Here is a 13,039-nt window from a genome sequence, read left to right as displayed (position 1 = left end):
AGTCATCAAGGCGGCAGAATTTGCCTTGGGGATGGCAGACTCTCACTGCTTTTCTGCCCTTATTGGTTTAGGTAACCAGTGTTCTCATTCTGTTTTACAGAGTTATTCTCTTAGATGTATTAGGGACTGAGTACCTGATTCTTTATGGGACTGGTGAATTTTTTTGTTTTTATTATTTTGGAGTGGAAGTAATATGTTTTCAGTTAGGATTCTATAAATGGTAAGGTCTCATTACAAAGGAGTAAATCTCTGATGATAGATTTTCAGTTTCACTGAGTGACTCGTGGGGGAAATATTTTGGGGGTATGGATGGGAGGAATGCTTATAGATGTCACTTAAATCCTAAGAGTATAATGCAGATAGTGATTTGGGTAGTAAGAGACCTAAGCCTGGTCCCACTGTTCTGAAAAAGTCAATGTAAATGCCCGCAGGGCTCACAGTCGCTTCTAAGCAGGCAGGCTGAGCAGCTTTTCAAGGGAAAACTATCACACTGAGTGTCTTACAACCATACTCATTCATCCTTGTACCTGACCAAAGGCAACTTTCCTTAGCCGTTCATTGCCCAAGTAGGTGGCTGGTTTGCTGTAAAAACTCTGCCTGTAGGGTGTGCTAGACCGGAGTACTTTGAATACAAGACATGTAGACAGGGACCCCTATGGTAGGATGGCAGAAGCTGAGAGACAGCAGAGAAAGCAATGAGCAGGAGCCATGAGGAAGCAGAAATCATGAGGTTGAGTGGAGAATAGAGGAGAATAGGACTGATGATGCCAGAAGTTAGGGAGTGGAGAGAGTCAGGAGTTTTGGTGGTGGGAGTTAGGATGTCAAGAGACTCAGGTTAACAGGACATAAGTAGAGTCAGACTGGTGACAGGAGTTGATAGTGGTGGGAGCCAGGAGCCAGAGGAAGTCAGGAGTTGATAGGAGAGGAGAGTTAGGGAGGAGTCAGGAGTTGAGAGTGGCAGGGGCTAAGAAGTAGAGTTTGGGGCTTATAATGGGGGAATATAGAAAAGTAGACAAGATCATGAGTAGATACCGGCATGAGCTGGGGTATAAAGAGTAACTGGGTCAGTTCATTCCTTCCTCTCATCAAAGCCTTAGAGCCTCCTCACCTCACTCAAAGCGTAGCCATAGGCCCCCTGACCTGGCTCTTGCCACCTCTCTGTCCTGCTCTGGGCCCTTCCCCTTGGCTCACTCGGCCACACTATTCCCTTCTTTGTCCTTCCAACATGTGCACATCCTGCTCAGTTCCCTCCAACTGGAATGCTCTTCCTGCTGATACCCACACAGCTTTGCTCCCTCCTTTCTTTCAGGTATTTGCTTAAATACGACTTTTTCAGGACAGTCTTCCCTGACCATTCTCCTGAAAATACTAACTGCCCCTCCTGAGAACTCTGTTCGCCCAGCCAGCTAAGTTTCTCCACTCCACAACCATCTGGTGTAGTACATATTTTCTTTACTCATTTAATCCTTGTCCGTCTTCCCCACTCTATGAAGGCAGAGACATTTGTCTTTTCTTACTCACTTGCCATTTCCCTGATGCCTAATTCAGTGCCTGGCACATAGTATGGAGTTACAGTTATTGGAAAAATCAATGAATGAATAAACAGATGAACAGAGCTACACTGCTCACTGTCTTTCTAGTACTTTTCTCATTTTTAATAATTATATTTATTTACTCTAAGTTGATTGATGATTGCTTTATAATATTGGTTTGATTTCTGTCATACATCAGGAGAAGGCAATGGCAACCCACTCCAGTACTCTTGCCTGGAAAATCCCAAGGACGGAGGAGCCTGGTAGGCTGCAGTCCATGGGGTCGCTAAGAGTCGGACATGACTGAGCGACTTCACTTTCACTTTTCCTTTCATGCATTGGAGAAGGAAATGGCAATCTACTCCAGTGTTCTTGCCTGGAGAATCCCAGGGACGGGGGAGCCTGGTGGGTTGCCGTCTATGGGGTAGCACAGAGTTGGACACGACTGAAGTGACTTAGCAGCAGCAGCATACATCAACATGAATTAACCATAGGTATACCTATGTCCCTTCCCTCTTGAAACTCCCACCCACCTTCCACCCTTTTCTACTCCTCTAGTTTAATACAGAATCCAGTTTGAGTTCCCTGAGTCATATAGCAAATTTCCATTGGCTCTCTATTTTACCTGTGTTATGTATATGCTTCCATGCTACTCTCTCCATTCATCATAATACTTTTCTCATTTTAAAGTCATGTGCCTGTTTATCACTTTGCCTGTTATCATTCCCCTCCATAGTGTAATTTCTTTATAGGGTGGCAACCAGAGCCCACCACTGTCTGCAGTGTGGTGCCTGGTAAACAGGTTGTGTTCAAGCCGTGCTTGAAGGCCTTAGTGATGGGGTGCCAGAGTAGGAAGGAGTGGGCTGGTACCTCTGCGGAGAGGTGAGGCGGCCTCCGCTGTTAGGGCTGTGATGTGTCTGGAGGCCTGCTGCATTTTTCCCTGAAGCCTGGCTGCAGCTGCAGTTGTTTTCTATAGGATGTTTCTGGCTTCCCAAGGCGTTGTCAGGAGACTACTGGTTCAATCTCCTGTTCCTCTAATGTTCCCATGTGTCCTTATGCTCCATGCCCATTAACTGAGGGAACTTAGCTCTGCTCTTTGCATCCTCAGACAGCTTGACACAACGGCAGCTCACTCACCACTAATTCTCATGGGGGGATACCAGGGAACACCGACCCCTCTGCCGGCACATGAAGAGGCCCGCCACATTTGATGCTGGTTGAACTGTGTCTCACCCAGATTCATAGGTTGAAGTCCTAACGTGCAGTACCTCAGAATGTGACCTTAATTGAAACAGGATATTTCCAGAGGTAATCAGATTACAGTGAGATCAGGAGGATGGGGCCTAATCCAAAATGACTGGTATCTTTGTACAAAGGGGGAAACTTGGAGACAGAGAGACACATAGAACACATAGAACATTTGGAGACTGGAGTTCTGCTGCCACAACCAGAAGGAGCTGCCAGGAGCCAGGAGGGGACAGGCACAGGTCCTTCCCTCGCAGCCCGCAGAGGAAGCAGGCTTGCTGACAGCCTCGTTTCAGACTCTAGCCTCCAGAACTGTAGGACCGTGCAGTCCTGTTGTTTCAATCCCTAGTGGGTGGTGCTTTGTTATGGTAGTCCTTCCCCATGCAGAGACTGGTCCCCCACAAACCCAGCTGGAGATGATGCGACTGGACACCCCGAGCCGGCCTGTTGGGGTGCACCAGGCGGGGAGGGGAGGCAGCACCACTGTACTCACAAGATGCTAGGCCCCGTGGCCCCCCGGAAGGCGTCGTTGTGCATCTTCTCCAGGTGTGCGTTTTCCTTTAGCTCCCTGTGGGGAAGGACAGGGCCCTTAGTGGAGTTTCCAGCTCATATGTAACCAGTCAAATCTGTGCACACGCACGTTTGGAGCAGCCCGTGTATGTGGTGCTCAGGGGTTGAGGCGACAAGGAGGGGCTGTAGGTAAAATGCAAAAACAGCATTCTTGTCTTTGGCACAACTGTGAAATCTTGGGTGTTTGGCTCTGACTTTCCCTGCGGTTTCCCCCTCTCTCAGCGGAACCCTTTGTCCTACCACTGAAAGCGCTCGCTCCTGCCCTGGAGCTGTGCACGTTTCCTCCAGGCAGCTGGGCAGGCAGAGATGCTGCTCCAGTGTTCAAGGCTGCAGGGTGCAGGTGCGGCGCGCTCTGTACCAGGCTCTCAGCCATCGTGACCTTGGAGAGCTCAGTGTTCGTTTATACTGAAGTTTGCAAATCTTAAAAGAAAAGTAGCATCCATTCAAAGCTACCCCCTTTCATCATGTTAATTGGACTTTTTCTTTCAGCTGTGCATTTCTACTTGGGCTTCCCAGGTGGCGCTAGTGGTAAAGAACCTGGTTGCCAATGCAGGAGCCAGAAGGGACTGGGGTTGGATCCCTGGGTTGGGAAGATCCCCTGGATGAGGGCATGGCAACCCACTGCAGTATTCTTGCCTGGAGAATCCCATGGACAGAGGAGCCTGGAGGGCTGCAGTCCATGGGGTCACACAGAGTCAGACACGACTGAAGTGACTGAGCATGCACGCATGTGCATTTTTCGCTGGGTGACAAAGGGGAAGAAGAACAACCTGTATAGAAAATTGCCTCCTACACCAGTCTGGGCTACGTGTCTGATCATCACAGGTATGTGTGTTGTAGGCAAAAAAGGGTCGAAGGCCACTGCTCTTTAGGAACCTAAAAGCTGCAATGGGAGTAGCCACCTGAGGGCTTCTGTTCCTTTTAGGGCTCCCCTGGTAGCTCAGATGGTAAAGAATCTGCCTGTAATGCAGGAGACCCGAATTCGACCCCTGGGTCAAGGAAGATCCCCTGGAGAATAGCTACCCACTCCAGTATTCTTGCCTGCAGAATTCCACAGCTTAGAGTAAACTTCTCAGGACCAGCTTGGCCTGGCCCCACTGAGCAGCTCCCATCTGGGCCCTGACGGTGGTGTCTCCAAGCACAGGCCCCTCTGGATGGACAAGGGAGCTGGGAAAGGAGTCCCTGGGCTCAGACTTGCCAGCTTACTTTTGATCACTTTCTTCCTATAAGAGAAGGGTTTCAAAGAACTTTCTGGAAAATCCTGGACAATGGGCAGAGTATACATTTTTGGCATGATGATTGTGAACACGGGACATGATTCTTCCAGTAGCACTGTTTTAGTGGTGAAAGAAATATACCAACACCCACTGCCCCTCCCTTGCAGGATCCTTTGTAATCAGGCAGCTCATCTCATAGCTTTACATCTTCTTTATCATCTTTCTGCAAGACTTCACATCACCCTTGCCATTTAAAAACTGCAAAAGCCCCTGCATTTCACCCATTGGTGGCTATTTTCCATATGCTTCTACTAAGCATTTTCCTTGGGAAGCCTCAGTCCTTTCATCACATTGCACCCGTCTGTCTCACATCGTCCCATCCCTTGGGTATATTTCCACTTTCAAAGTGATGAGGTTGTCAGAGTCAATTGCTATTTAAAATCTAAATCAAAAGAAAATTTCCTTCCCAAACCTCCCTGGCTCTTCTTCCTGATTTGGTTTGTTTTAATTATGTTCGGTTGTGGTCATAAATCATTGAAACCAGGCTCTGTGAGCAGATAATCCTCATGTCAGCCAGGTCAAATTAATTGTTCAAATTTTATGACAGCTTTTCGCATGTTTTATTAAAACTCGGATCTTTCTGTATAATGATAACTCTGCATTATGTAACTCAGCCAAAAAGAAATCAAATTTATCTACCACGTTTTCCTGGAGGTCCTTTTGGGAAATCTCCTGAGTGGCATGGCCGTCTAGGTATGAGAGACACAGGCAGGCAGGATGACCTTTGGAGGTACAGTGGGAGAACCCCCAAATTCCAGCCAAGGCTTCCCTAATGGGGGTGCTCAGAGAATGGTAGGGAGGGACTCGGGGACCCCTGGAGGTATCTGAGGGTAACCTTCTGAGGTTGCTCCCCTGCACCATATCTGCCTTAGTAAGCAGCATATTTGAGGACTTTGTAGCACTCTGGTGTCATCGTTCTGGACCGCTTTGGACAGGCCTGTACACGAGGAAGGTGTCAGAAATGGGGCTGGATTGTACAGTTGAAAAATCTTGCCCAGTCCTTTTTAAAACTACTCCCTCTGCCCTGCTCAAACCCTTCAGTGGGTCTCCTTCCCCTCAGAGAGAATTCAGACTCCTTCCCATGGCCCCTCAGTCCTGACGCTTTGCTCCTGATACATCTGCATGATTATCTCATCCAGTGTCCCTCTTGCTGATGGCCCTCCAGTCACAGCAGCCTCCTCCCAATCCTTGGAGCTTATCAACTTCTTTTCTTGCTCAACTCAGGCCCTTTGCACATGCTGCTCCCTCTTTCTGTAATGCGCTTCCTCTCATGATTGCCAGGGCTGGCCCCTTGTCATCCTTAAGACTCAGCCTCAATAGTATATCCTTGGTGAGGACTGTCCCTGAGCACCTAACCTAGAGTCAGTCTCCTCGCTGTGGTTTCTCAAATCTCAGTAATGAGTTATTTCCTTCACGGTATTTATCACTGCCTGCAATGAGTTCATTTATTTTTTACCTTTTGGTCCATCTCTTCTGCTAGAAACTTCATTGAGGGCAGGGACTGTTTCCACTGTACTGCTGCAGACCCAGCCCTTAACACCATGCCTCATATATTGGCGATGCTCAATAGATGTGATGTGTTGAATGAATAAATGAATGAAATAGGTTTGTGTTCTTGGCAAACTGATTTGTGATCTTGGTTTCCTCTTTCTTGAAACTATGAGGTATGGGGCATTCATACTACTGAAACTTTGGGACTTTTTAAGTCCACACCCATTTCAGTGCCTCTCAAGGGGTTGGCCAGGACCTCCCTCCTTATGTCTTGCTTTCCCTGACCTCCCAAAGCTGTGCCCTGCTGGTTACCTTCTCACCTCTGACTTTGCTCTGGCTTCTTTTCCTCATCTATTGTTTTTCCTTAATTTTATATTCAGTCCTCTTATTTTTCCTCCTTGTACAGGTGACCTGGGCCACAAAGGACTTCACGTATCCCCTCTCCTCAGGTACTTCTGACTTCTGTGTCTGCCCTGGACTGCCCCTTCCAACTCTCTCCCCTTCCTGCTAACCCATCCACCAACCTTCCCTAAGCAGCCCTCTCATACTTTCTACCCCAGGACTTTCAAAGGCTTGTTTTCTACAGCAGAGAGTCCAAATTCTTTATCCCAGCATCGAAGGTCCTCCCTGCTTTGTCCTTGATCCACATCTAGGACTTTTAAAATCCTACTATTTTCTGGGCTATGAGCACATCCTAAGCACCTTCCTCTGGGCTGTTCTTGTCCTCTGAACATAGTGCATTTTCCCTCCATCTCTGCTTGTCCAAGTTAAGCCCAGCTCAAGGTCTGTGTCTCTCATGAGGCTGTCTCTAATTCCCTTCTCTTCTGCCCCTGAAAGCCCAGAGGACTTTACCTCTCTCCGGCCAGGTGCCACACTTTGCCTTCTGTTTTAGTAACTGCTTTGTGTACAGTTTACATACCATTTAGGAGTGTTTCTTCCTAGGCTGTAAACTCCTGCAGGGCAAACACCAGGCCTTAGTCATCTTCGTTTCATCTCAAAATATAGCAGGTTCCTTCACACACAGCTGATGCCTGGCAAGCACTTGTCAATACCAGTATGAGGCATTTGGGAGTGCTATGCCCGGAGAGGACAGGCCTCTGATTTCAATTTAGCAGAAACAGATGCAGTTGGCCAGAATGAAACCTGCACTGAATTCAAGTCCACAAGAAAATGAGGAAAAATCTACTCCATGATAGGAAGGACAACTTTTTAAAAAGCTGCCATTTCTTGAGCACTTAGAATGTGCCAGACCTGTGTTAAGTGCATGAGAACAATCGTATTTAGTATCATTCATTCATAATTAATTAACTGTGTAATGTGACAAATAATAAGAGAGCACCTACTCCGTGCTAGGCACTGTGCTAAGTACTGAGGATACAGCACAGAGCTTTTCATTTTGGTGGCGTGTCCTCCATACACACCTATTGGCAGCTCTATTTTATGGATGAAAACACTATGGTTTAGAGTGGTTAAGTAACTTGCTCAAGATCAAGGTGATAAATGATGGAACTGGAGTTTCAGTCCCAGTTAGTGACTTTTAGATCTGTTTTCTTAGCCACCAAGCTACATAACATGGTATCAATAAAATAGGGTCTTTAGTTAATATTTATCATTAAAGTATATAATATACTATATATAAACTTTTGCTACTCAACTTCAGACTGGCAGCATTAGCAGCTCCAGGGAGCTTGTTAAAATTTCAGATTTTCAGGCCCCACCCTAGACCTACTGAATTAAAACGTCTGGGAGTGGGGCCTGCTATTCTTATGTTTGTTAAAGTTGGAGAAGCACTGGTGAAGACCATGGTTTATATATGAAAAGTGAAAGTGTTAGTCATTCAGTTGGGTCTGACTCTTTGTGACCCCATGGACTGTAGCCCGCCAGGCTTCTCTGTCCATGGGATTCTCCAGGCAAGAATACTGGAGTGGATGCCATTCCATCCCCCAGGGATCTTCCCGACCCAGGGATTGAACCTGGGTCTCCCACATTGCAGGCAGATTCTTTACCGTCTCAGCCACCAGGGGAACCCAAACTTATACATGACTTATTAATGATAAAAGCCTTTTCATCTGTTTGCTTTCCTCAACTTTGGCTTTAGTTGTGCCTTTCACGTGTTGTTAGGTTTTACTCTCGACAACTGTAGGGTGATGGTCATCTTCCTCGGTACCTGTTATGGTTCAAGCAGCGCACCCCTGCCCCCACTGCCCCACAAGCTTTGTGAATGAGCCACTTTTTAAAGGAAAGGGGTCACAGAAAGAGAGGCTGAGGACAATGAAGGAAGCAACGGGGATGCTTCTCTAGAGTTGAAGGCTGTTCACACTGGGGACCAGGGTAGGGTGTGGGGAAAATGCAGGGCTCCCTCACCTTGTGGAAAATGAGCTCCTTACCCACCCCTGCCCCCAGCCCCCGCAGTAGGGAGATGGGATTCTGTGTGGGCCTGTTGAGGCTGATTAGGCTGGTAAATGGCCTTATCCAACATCTTTGCAGTGGGGCCAGGAGGAAGAATTTCTTCACTGAAATCGTGCTGCCTCTAACACACCATCAACCAACCCAAGTGAGGGGACTGAGAGGGGGGCTGTGAGACGGAGGAGCCTAAAGCAGGGTGTTGAATATTTCAGCAAACTGTCAACTTCAATGTATCCAGGCTGCATCTGTTTTTGATATCAGGGTGCTCTGGGGTTTCCAGTCAGCCAGTTGCCTAGTAACATGCATGCTACACTAAGGACCAGGCACTTGAAAGTTTATTTTTGTCCTGAGTTAGTTGCTGAAGATTGAATGTGATCTGGTAGCCAGAGTAATATTTCATTTTTATTCATAAGCTGGGGAAACACGCACATACTTACAGGGAAATCAGTGTTGTCCCATTGAATGCATGACTTTGTATTTCTTCAAATCCATTTCCATATAGTTTTCTGAAGAGGGAGGAGAGAGATTTTAGAAACGAAAGAAATACAGTTTGGAATCACACATTCTTCTTTCTGTGACATTTATTACTAAGATAATTACTGGCATTTACAATATCTAGCTCAGTTTTCTAACATTTTTAGATCCTCAGGGCCTACTGAGATAAGACTATTTCCTTGCTCTAGTTTACTTCCACCTCCACCACCAGGACCACTACTAATTTGTTAAATGTTTATTAAGTGCCAGATATTGATCAGCATAATGATCAATATCTGGCACTTAATAAACACTTAATAAAATATATGCAAAAAATTCTGCATATATTTTATGATTTAATCCTCATTGTCATTCCCACTATTCTGATCAGAAACCTAAGCCTTCATGTTGCTGTGTAACTTGCTTAAGGTCAGAGAAAACAGTGGCAGAACTGGAACTGGAGGCTTGGGCCATCTAACACTTAAGTCTTATCTCTTGTTGTCCAGGCCAGTGTGGGTTTTCCGGATCACTGAAAGCTGAGGGCAGAAGAAGGCTCCAGTACTGAGTTACTGTTTCTTTTTCTTAGATGAGTCTGTGGTGTTAGTGTTAGCCATATTTTGTTCCACAACCAAGATTTCAGTGTCTGTGAATAGTTATTTAAGACCCCTTGGATAGTGAAATCAATTTAGTTGGGTGCAATCAGCATTTAACAAAATGAAATAGAACAAACTGGAAAATGTTAGAGTATGTTGCATGTAATCAGTGTAGTACTATTTATGATGTTCTGTGCCGCCATTGTTTATGTAATGTATGTGAAAGTATACATGTACATACATGTATATTAGTCTGCCCAGAGCAAGACTTAAGACTCCTTAGAACACAGATGCTGGGAAATGTTAGAGCCAGAAAAGAACTTGGAGAGGAGCAAGGCGCATTCTTTCACTTTACAAAGAAGGAACGAGGCTCAGAGAAGAACGTGGCTTGTCTAAAGTCTACAGTTGGTGGAAATGAGACCAGAACACACTTTGACTGGGGCTACTTCTGGCACATCAGTTTTGCTGGTTGATGTGCCTTTTCTTCCCTGAAATATCCACATGGCCCCTCTTCCTCCTCCTGTAGAACTATGTTCAATGTTATGTTCTTGGTGTGGCCCTTCTTGACTGCCCTATTTTACCACCCTTCCCTTCCCCAGCATTCCAGCATTCTCCCTCTCCCTTCTCTGATTTACTTTATCAGCATCTGACCCATGATTATATTGTTGTCTACCTCTCCCAGCAGAATGTAACCTTTATGAGAACAAGAATTCAGATTATTCTGTTCATTGCAGGATTACCTGCATGTAGAACAGTGCCTGGCATCTGGGAGGATTACAGTGAATATATGTTCCGTGAATTGAATGGACAAATGGTAATATATAAGATGAATTTCTTAGTGTAAACCATAGCCAAGCAAGTTTGAAAGCCACAGTCTCAAATGGAAATGCTTGTGTATGTTCTCCATAAACAGTGACTTAAGACTCAAGTAAGAAAGGGCTGTGGTGTGACATAAAATTAAGCTTCTGCATCTGGCAAGACGCTCACTTTGCTTTTCAGTGTTGCTGGCAGCTGCATGGGCTGTGCCAGGGACAGGCCGGAAGGGGTGACGTGGCAAACAGTCTCCTCCTACTCCTCAGGTGGCTGCTGTCTGCAAGGTTTCTCTGGCCTTTGTTAAATGAAACTAGCACAGGATTTCATTTCATTGTATCTGTCTGTGTGTGATATGTATGTATATAGTGTCTGTGTGGCGGGTGGGGAAGGTCCCTTCCTTTCCATCAACACAGCTGAGACAAACCAGCATATAAGTAAATATAGGTGGGACTCAGTGTTGAAGCATGGTATTTAAAGACTGCAATTCAGAAAATATAGAGGTTACAAAATAATGAGTTCAGAGATTGCAGGGGATCGTATTTAATTCATTTTGTAACCCCCCTCCAGATCTCTCATAATGCTATTATCTAGCAGGAGCTCAGTCAACAGGCTGGCGGCAGAAGTAGCCTTGCCCTTCCACGGGAGAAAGAGCCTTGTCTGGCTCCCCCTGCTCTCACAGGCGTTCTCCTGTGTTTACAGTTTCACACACAAGCTCTTAACTGTATTCGGTAATGGATTATTGGATGCCATTTTTCAATAGTTTTCCTTCACCATTTATACTGTAGAATCTGAGGGGATTGATATTTGGATTATGTCTGCTGTCTTGTGCGATTACACACAACCTCCTTACCTCCTCCACACAATCCCACTAGAACTCTCTTTTTATTTTACACTTAGAATATTGTTCTTCGTCAGCTGCTTGTCATCTTAGGGACTGAATGCTTTTATAATAATCTCTTTTAGATGAAGAAATCGTACCTGTCTCTTCTCGGAACTTTTGAAATTGGATCTTTTAGAGTCTAGTCTACTGTTTGTCAAATCAGTCTCCTCCATCCACTGAATTGGCATCATCTGGAGTTGCTGGCCAGAAATGCAGACTCAGACCTACTGACGAGGTGCCCTGCAGACCTAGAGTCAGAACCTGGCTGTGGTAGCCAGTAACGTGCACATTTTTTGGAAATGCATATTATTTTTTCATGAGTTACTTTCCTTTTTAACAAGTAATTACTTTTTGGTTGCACTGGGTCTTCATTGCTGCGCACAGGCTTCCTCTAGTTGTAGCAAGCGGGAGCTACTCTCTAGCTGTGGTGCCTGGGCTTCTCATCGCAGTGGCTTCTCTTGTGGAGCACAGGCGTGCGGGCTTCAGTAGTTTTGGCTCCTGGGCTCTAGAGCACAGGTTCAATAGTTGTGGCGCACAGAATTAGTTGCTTCGCGGCATGTGGGATCGTCCCAGGTCAGGGATCGAACCCATGTCTCTAGCATTGGCAGGCGAATTCTTAACCACTGTGCCACCAGAGAAGTCTGCAAAGGCACTTTCATAGCAAGCTCTCCCAGTGAGCTTTGGGCATGCCACTTTGCGGCCTCTTGCCCTAGGGTATATGTAATAGGATGCTGCAGCTCTCATTGTTTTCATGGTGCAAATCAGATGGTCTGTTGGACAGCACTGAGTCCAGAGTCTGTCCCCTTACTGCATTCTCTGCCTTCTTAGTGGTGGAGCTCCATGTGTAGGAAAGGTAGTCCCTACTCTGCTTCTTGCAAAGCAAAGCTGCCAGCGCTTGTCTGAATGCCCAGTCCTCACCACTGTTATGTGAAACCCTGATCCTACTTTTGATACATCTTAGGATCTTCCAGTTGACTTTTTTGTGGGGCCTACAGTGCCATTGCTGTGAGTGCAGCCTTGCAGGTAAGTCAGCAAGCCCTGAACCCAAGCCTTACCTGGGCTCCAATCCTAGCTCTACTACTTATGAACTGAGTTGCTTTAGGCAAGTTACTTAACCTCTCTGCGTCTCAACTTCCTGATCTGAAAACAGGGATGATAATGATAGTCTTGACCTCAAAAGACTGTTGTATAGATTAAAACAGTATACATACGTTAAGTGCTTGGAACTAGGTTCCAGAACAAAGTAAATGCTTAGTGTGTTGCGCCTATGATTATTATTATTATCGTATTAAACAGTGGCTTCCAGATCTCTGGCAGAACAGAGGAAAAGATGTCCGTTCCTATGCTCTGAACAGCTTGTCCTGAAATGCAGTGACCTGTTAAATTGAACTGTGATTCTCCTCTACTGAGGTGGGGGCCTTTCTTCTCTTGGATGGAGCAGGTCAACTCAGTGGCATGGGCTGCTGCAAACGTACTCACTCCCTGGGGACCCTCAACCACCTCTGGTCTATGTTGTCATCATTGCATTTTTGTATTTGAACATTTTTCCTGTCTTAAAAAAAAATTTTTTTTTTTATACTCTGGGTTCTGCTTCTTCTAACTTTCCAAAGAATCTGGCTCACTATTTCCTTTTCAGCTGCTGCTCTTTGCCTCTGTTCTTAACATTTGCAGACAATAGAATGTGCTGCCTTGTTTTGATTAAATGAGTGGAGAAATTACAGATGTGAGTGGGAAACCTCATGCTGTCAGCCTGCAGAA

At 45.9% G+C, this 13,039-nt stretch overlaps 2 protein-coding genes across 4 annotated transcripts in view; one reads left to right on the top strand and one right to left on the bottom strand.

Annotated features, from left to right (window-relative positions):
• LOC122703657 (stonin-1) overlaps window positions 1-13,039 on the top strand; it is a 189,291-nt gene that overhangs the window by 140,779 nt on the left and 35,473 nt on the right. The gene's annotated exons all lie outside the window — the stretch shown is intronic.
• Window positions 1-13,039, bottom strand: part of LHCGR (luteinizing hormone/choriogonadotropin receptor) — a 60,299-nt gene that overhangs the window by 12,859 nt on the left and 34,401 nt on the right. For all 3 annotated transcript variants that reach the window (XM_043918065.1, XM_043918066.1, XM_043918067.1), the window contains 2 exons: window positions 8,959-9,027; window positions 3,271-3,345 (listed from right to left, as the gene is read on the bottom strand). In XM_043918065.1, the coding sequence (XP_043774000.1) occupies window positions 3,271-3,345; window positions 8,959-9,027 (144 nt within the window). The remainder of the gene's footprint in view (window positions 1-3,270; window positions 3,346-8,958; window positions 9,028-13,039) is intronic.

Source organism: Cervus elaphus, chromosome 11, assembly GCF_910594005.1.
Source record: "Cervus elaphus chromosome 11, mCerEla1.1, whole genome shotgun sequence".
Taxonomy (NCBI): domain Eukaryota; kingdom Metazoa; phylum Chordata; class Mammalia; order Artiodactyla; family Cervidae; genus Cervus; species Cervus elaphus.
This window is presented reverse-complemented; position numbering and strand designations above follow the sequence as displayed.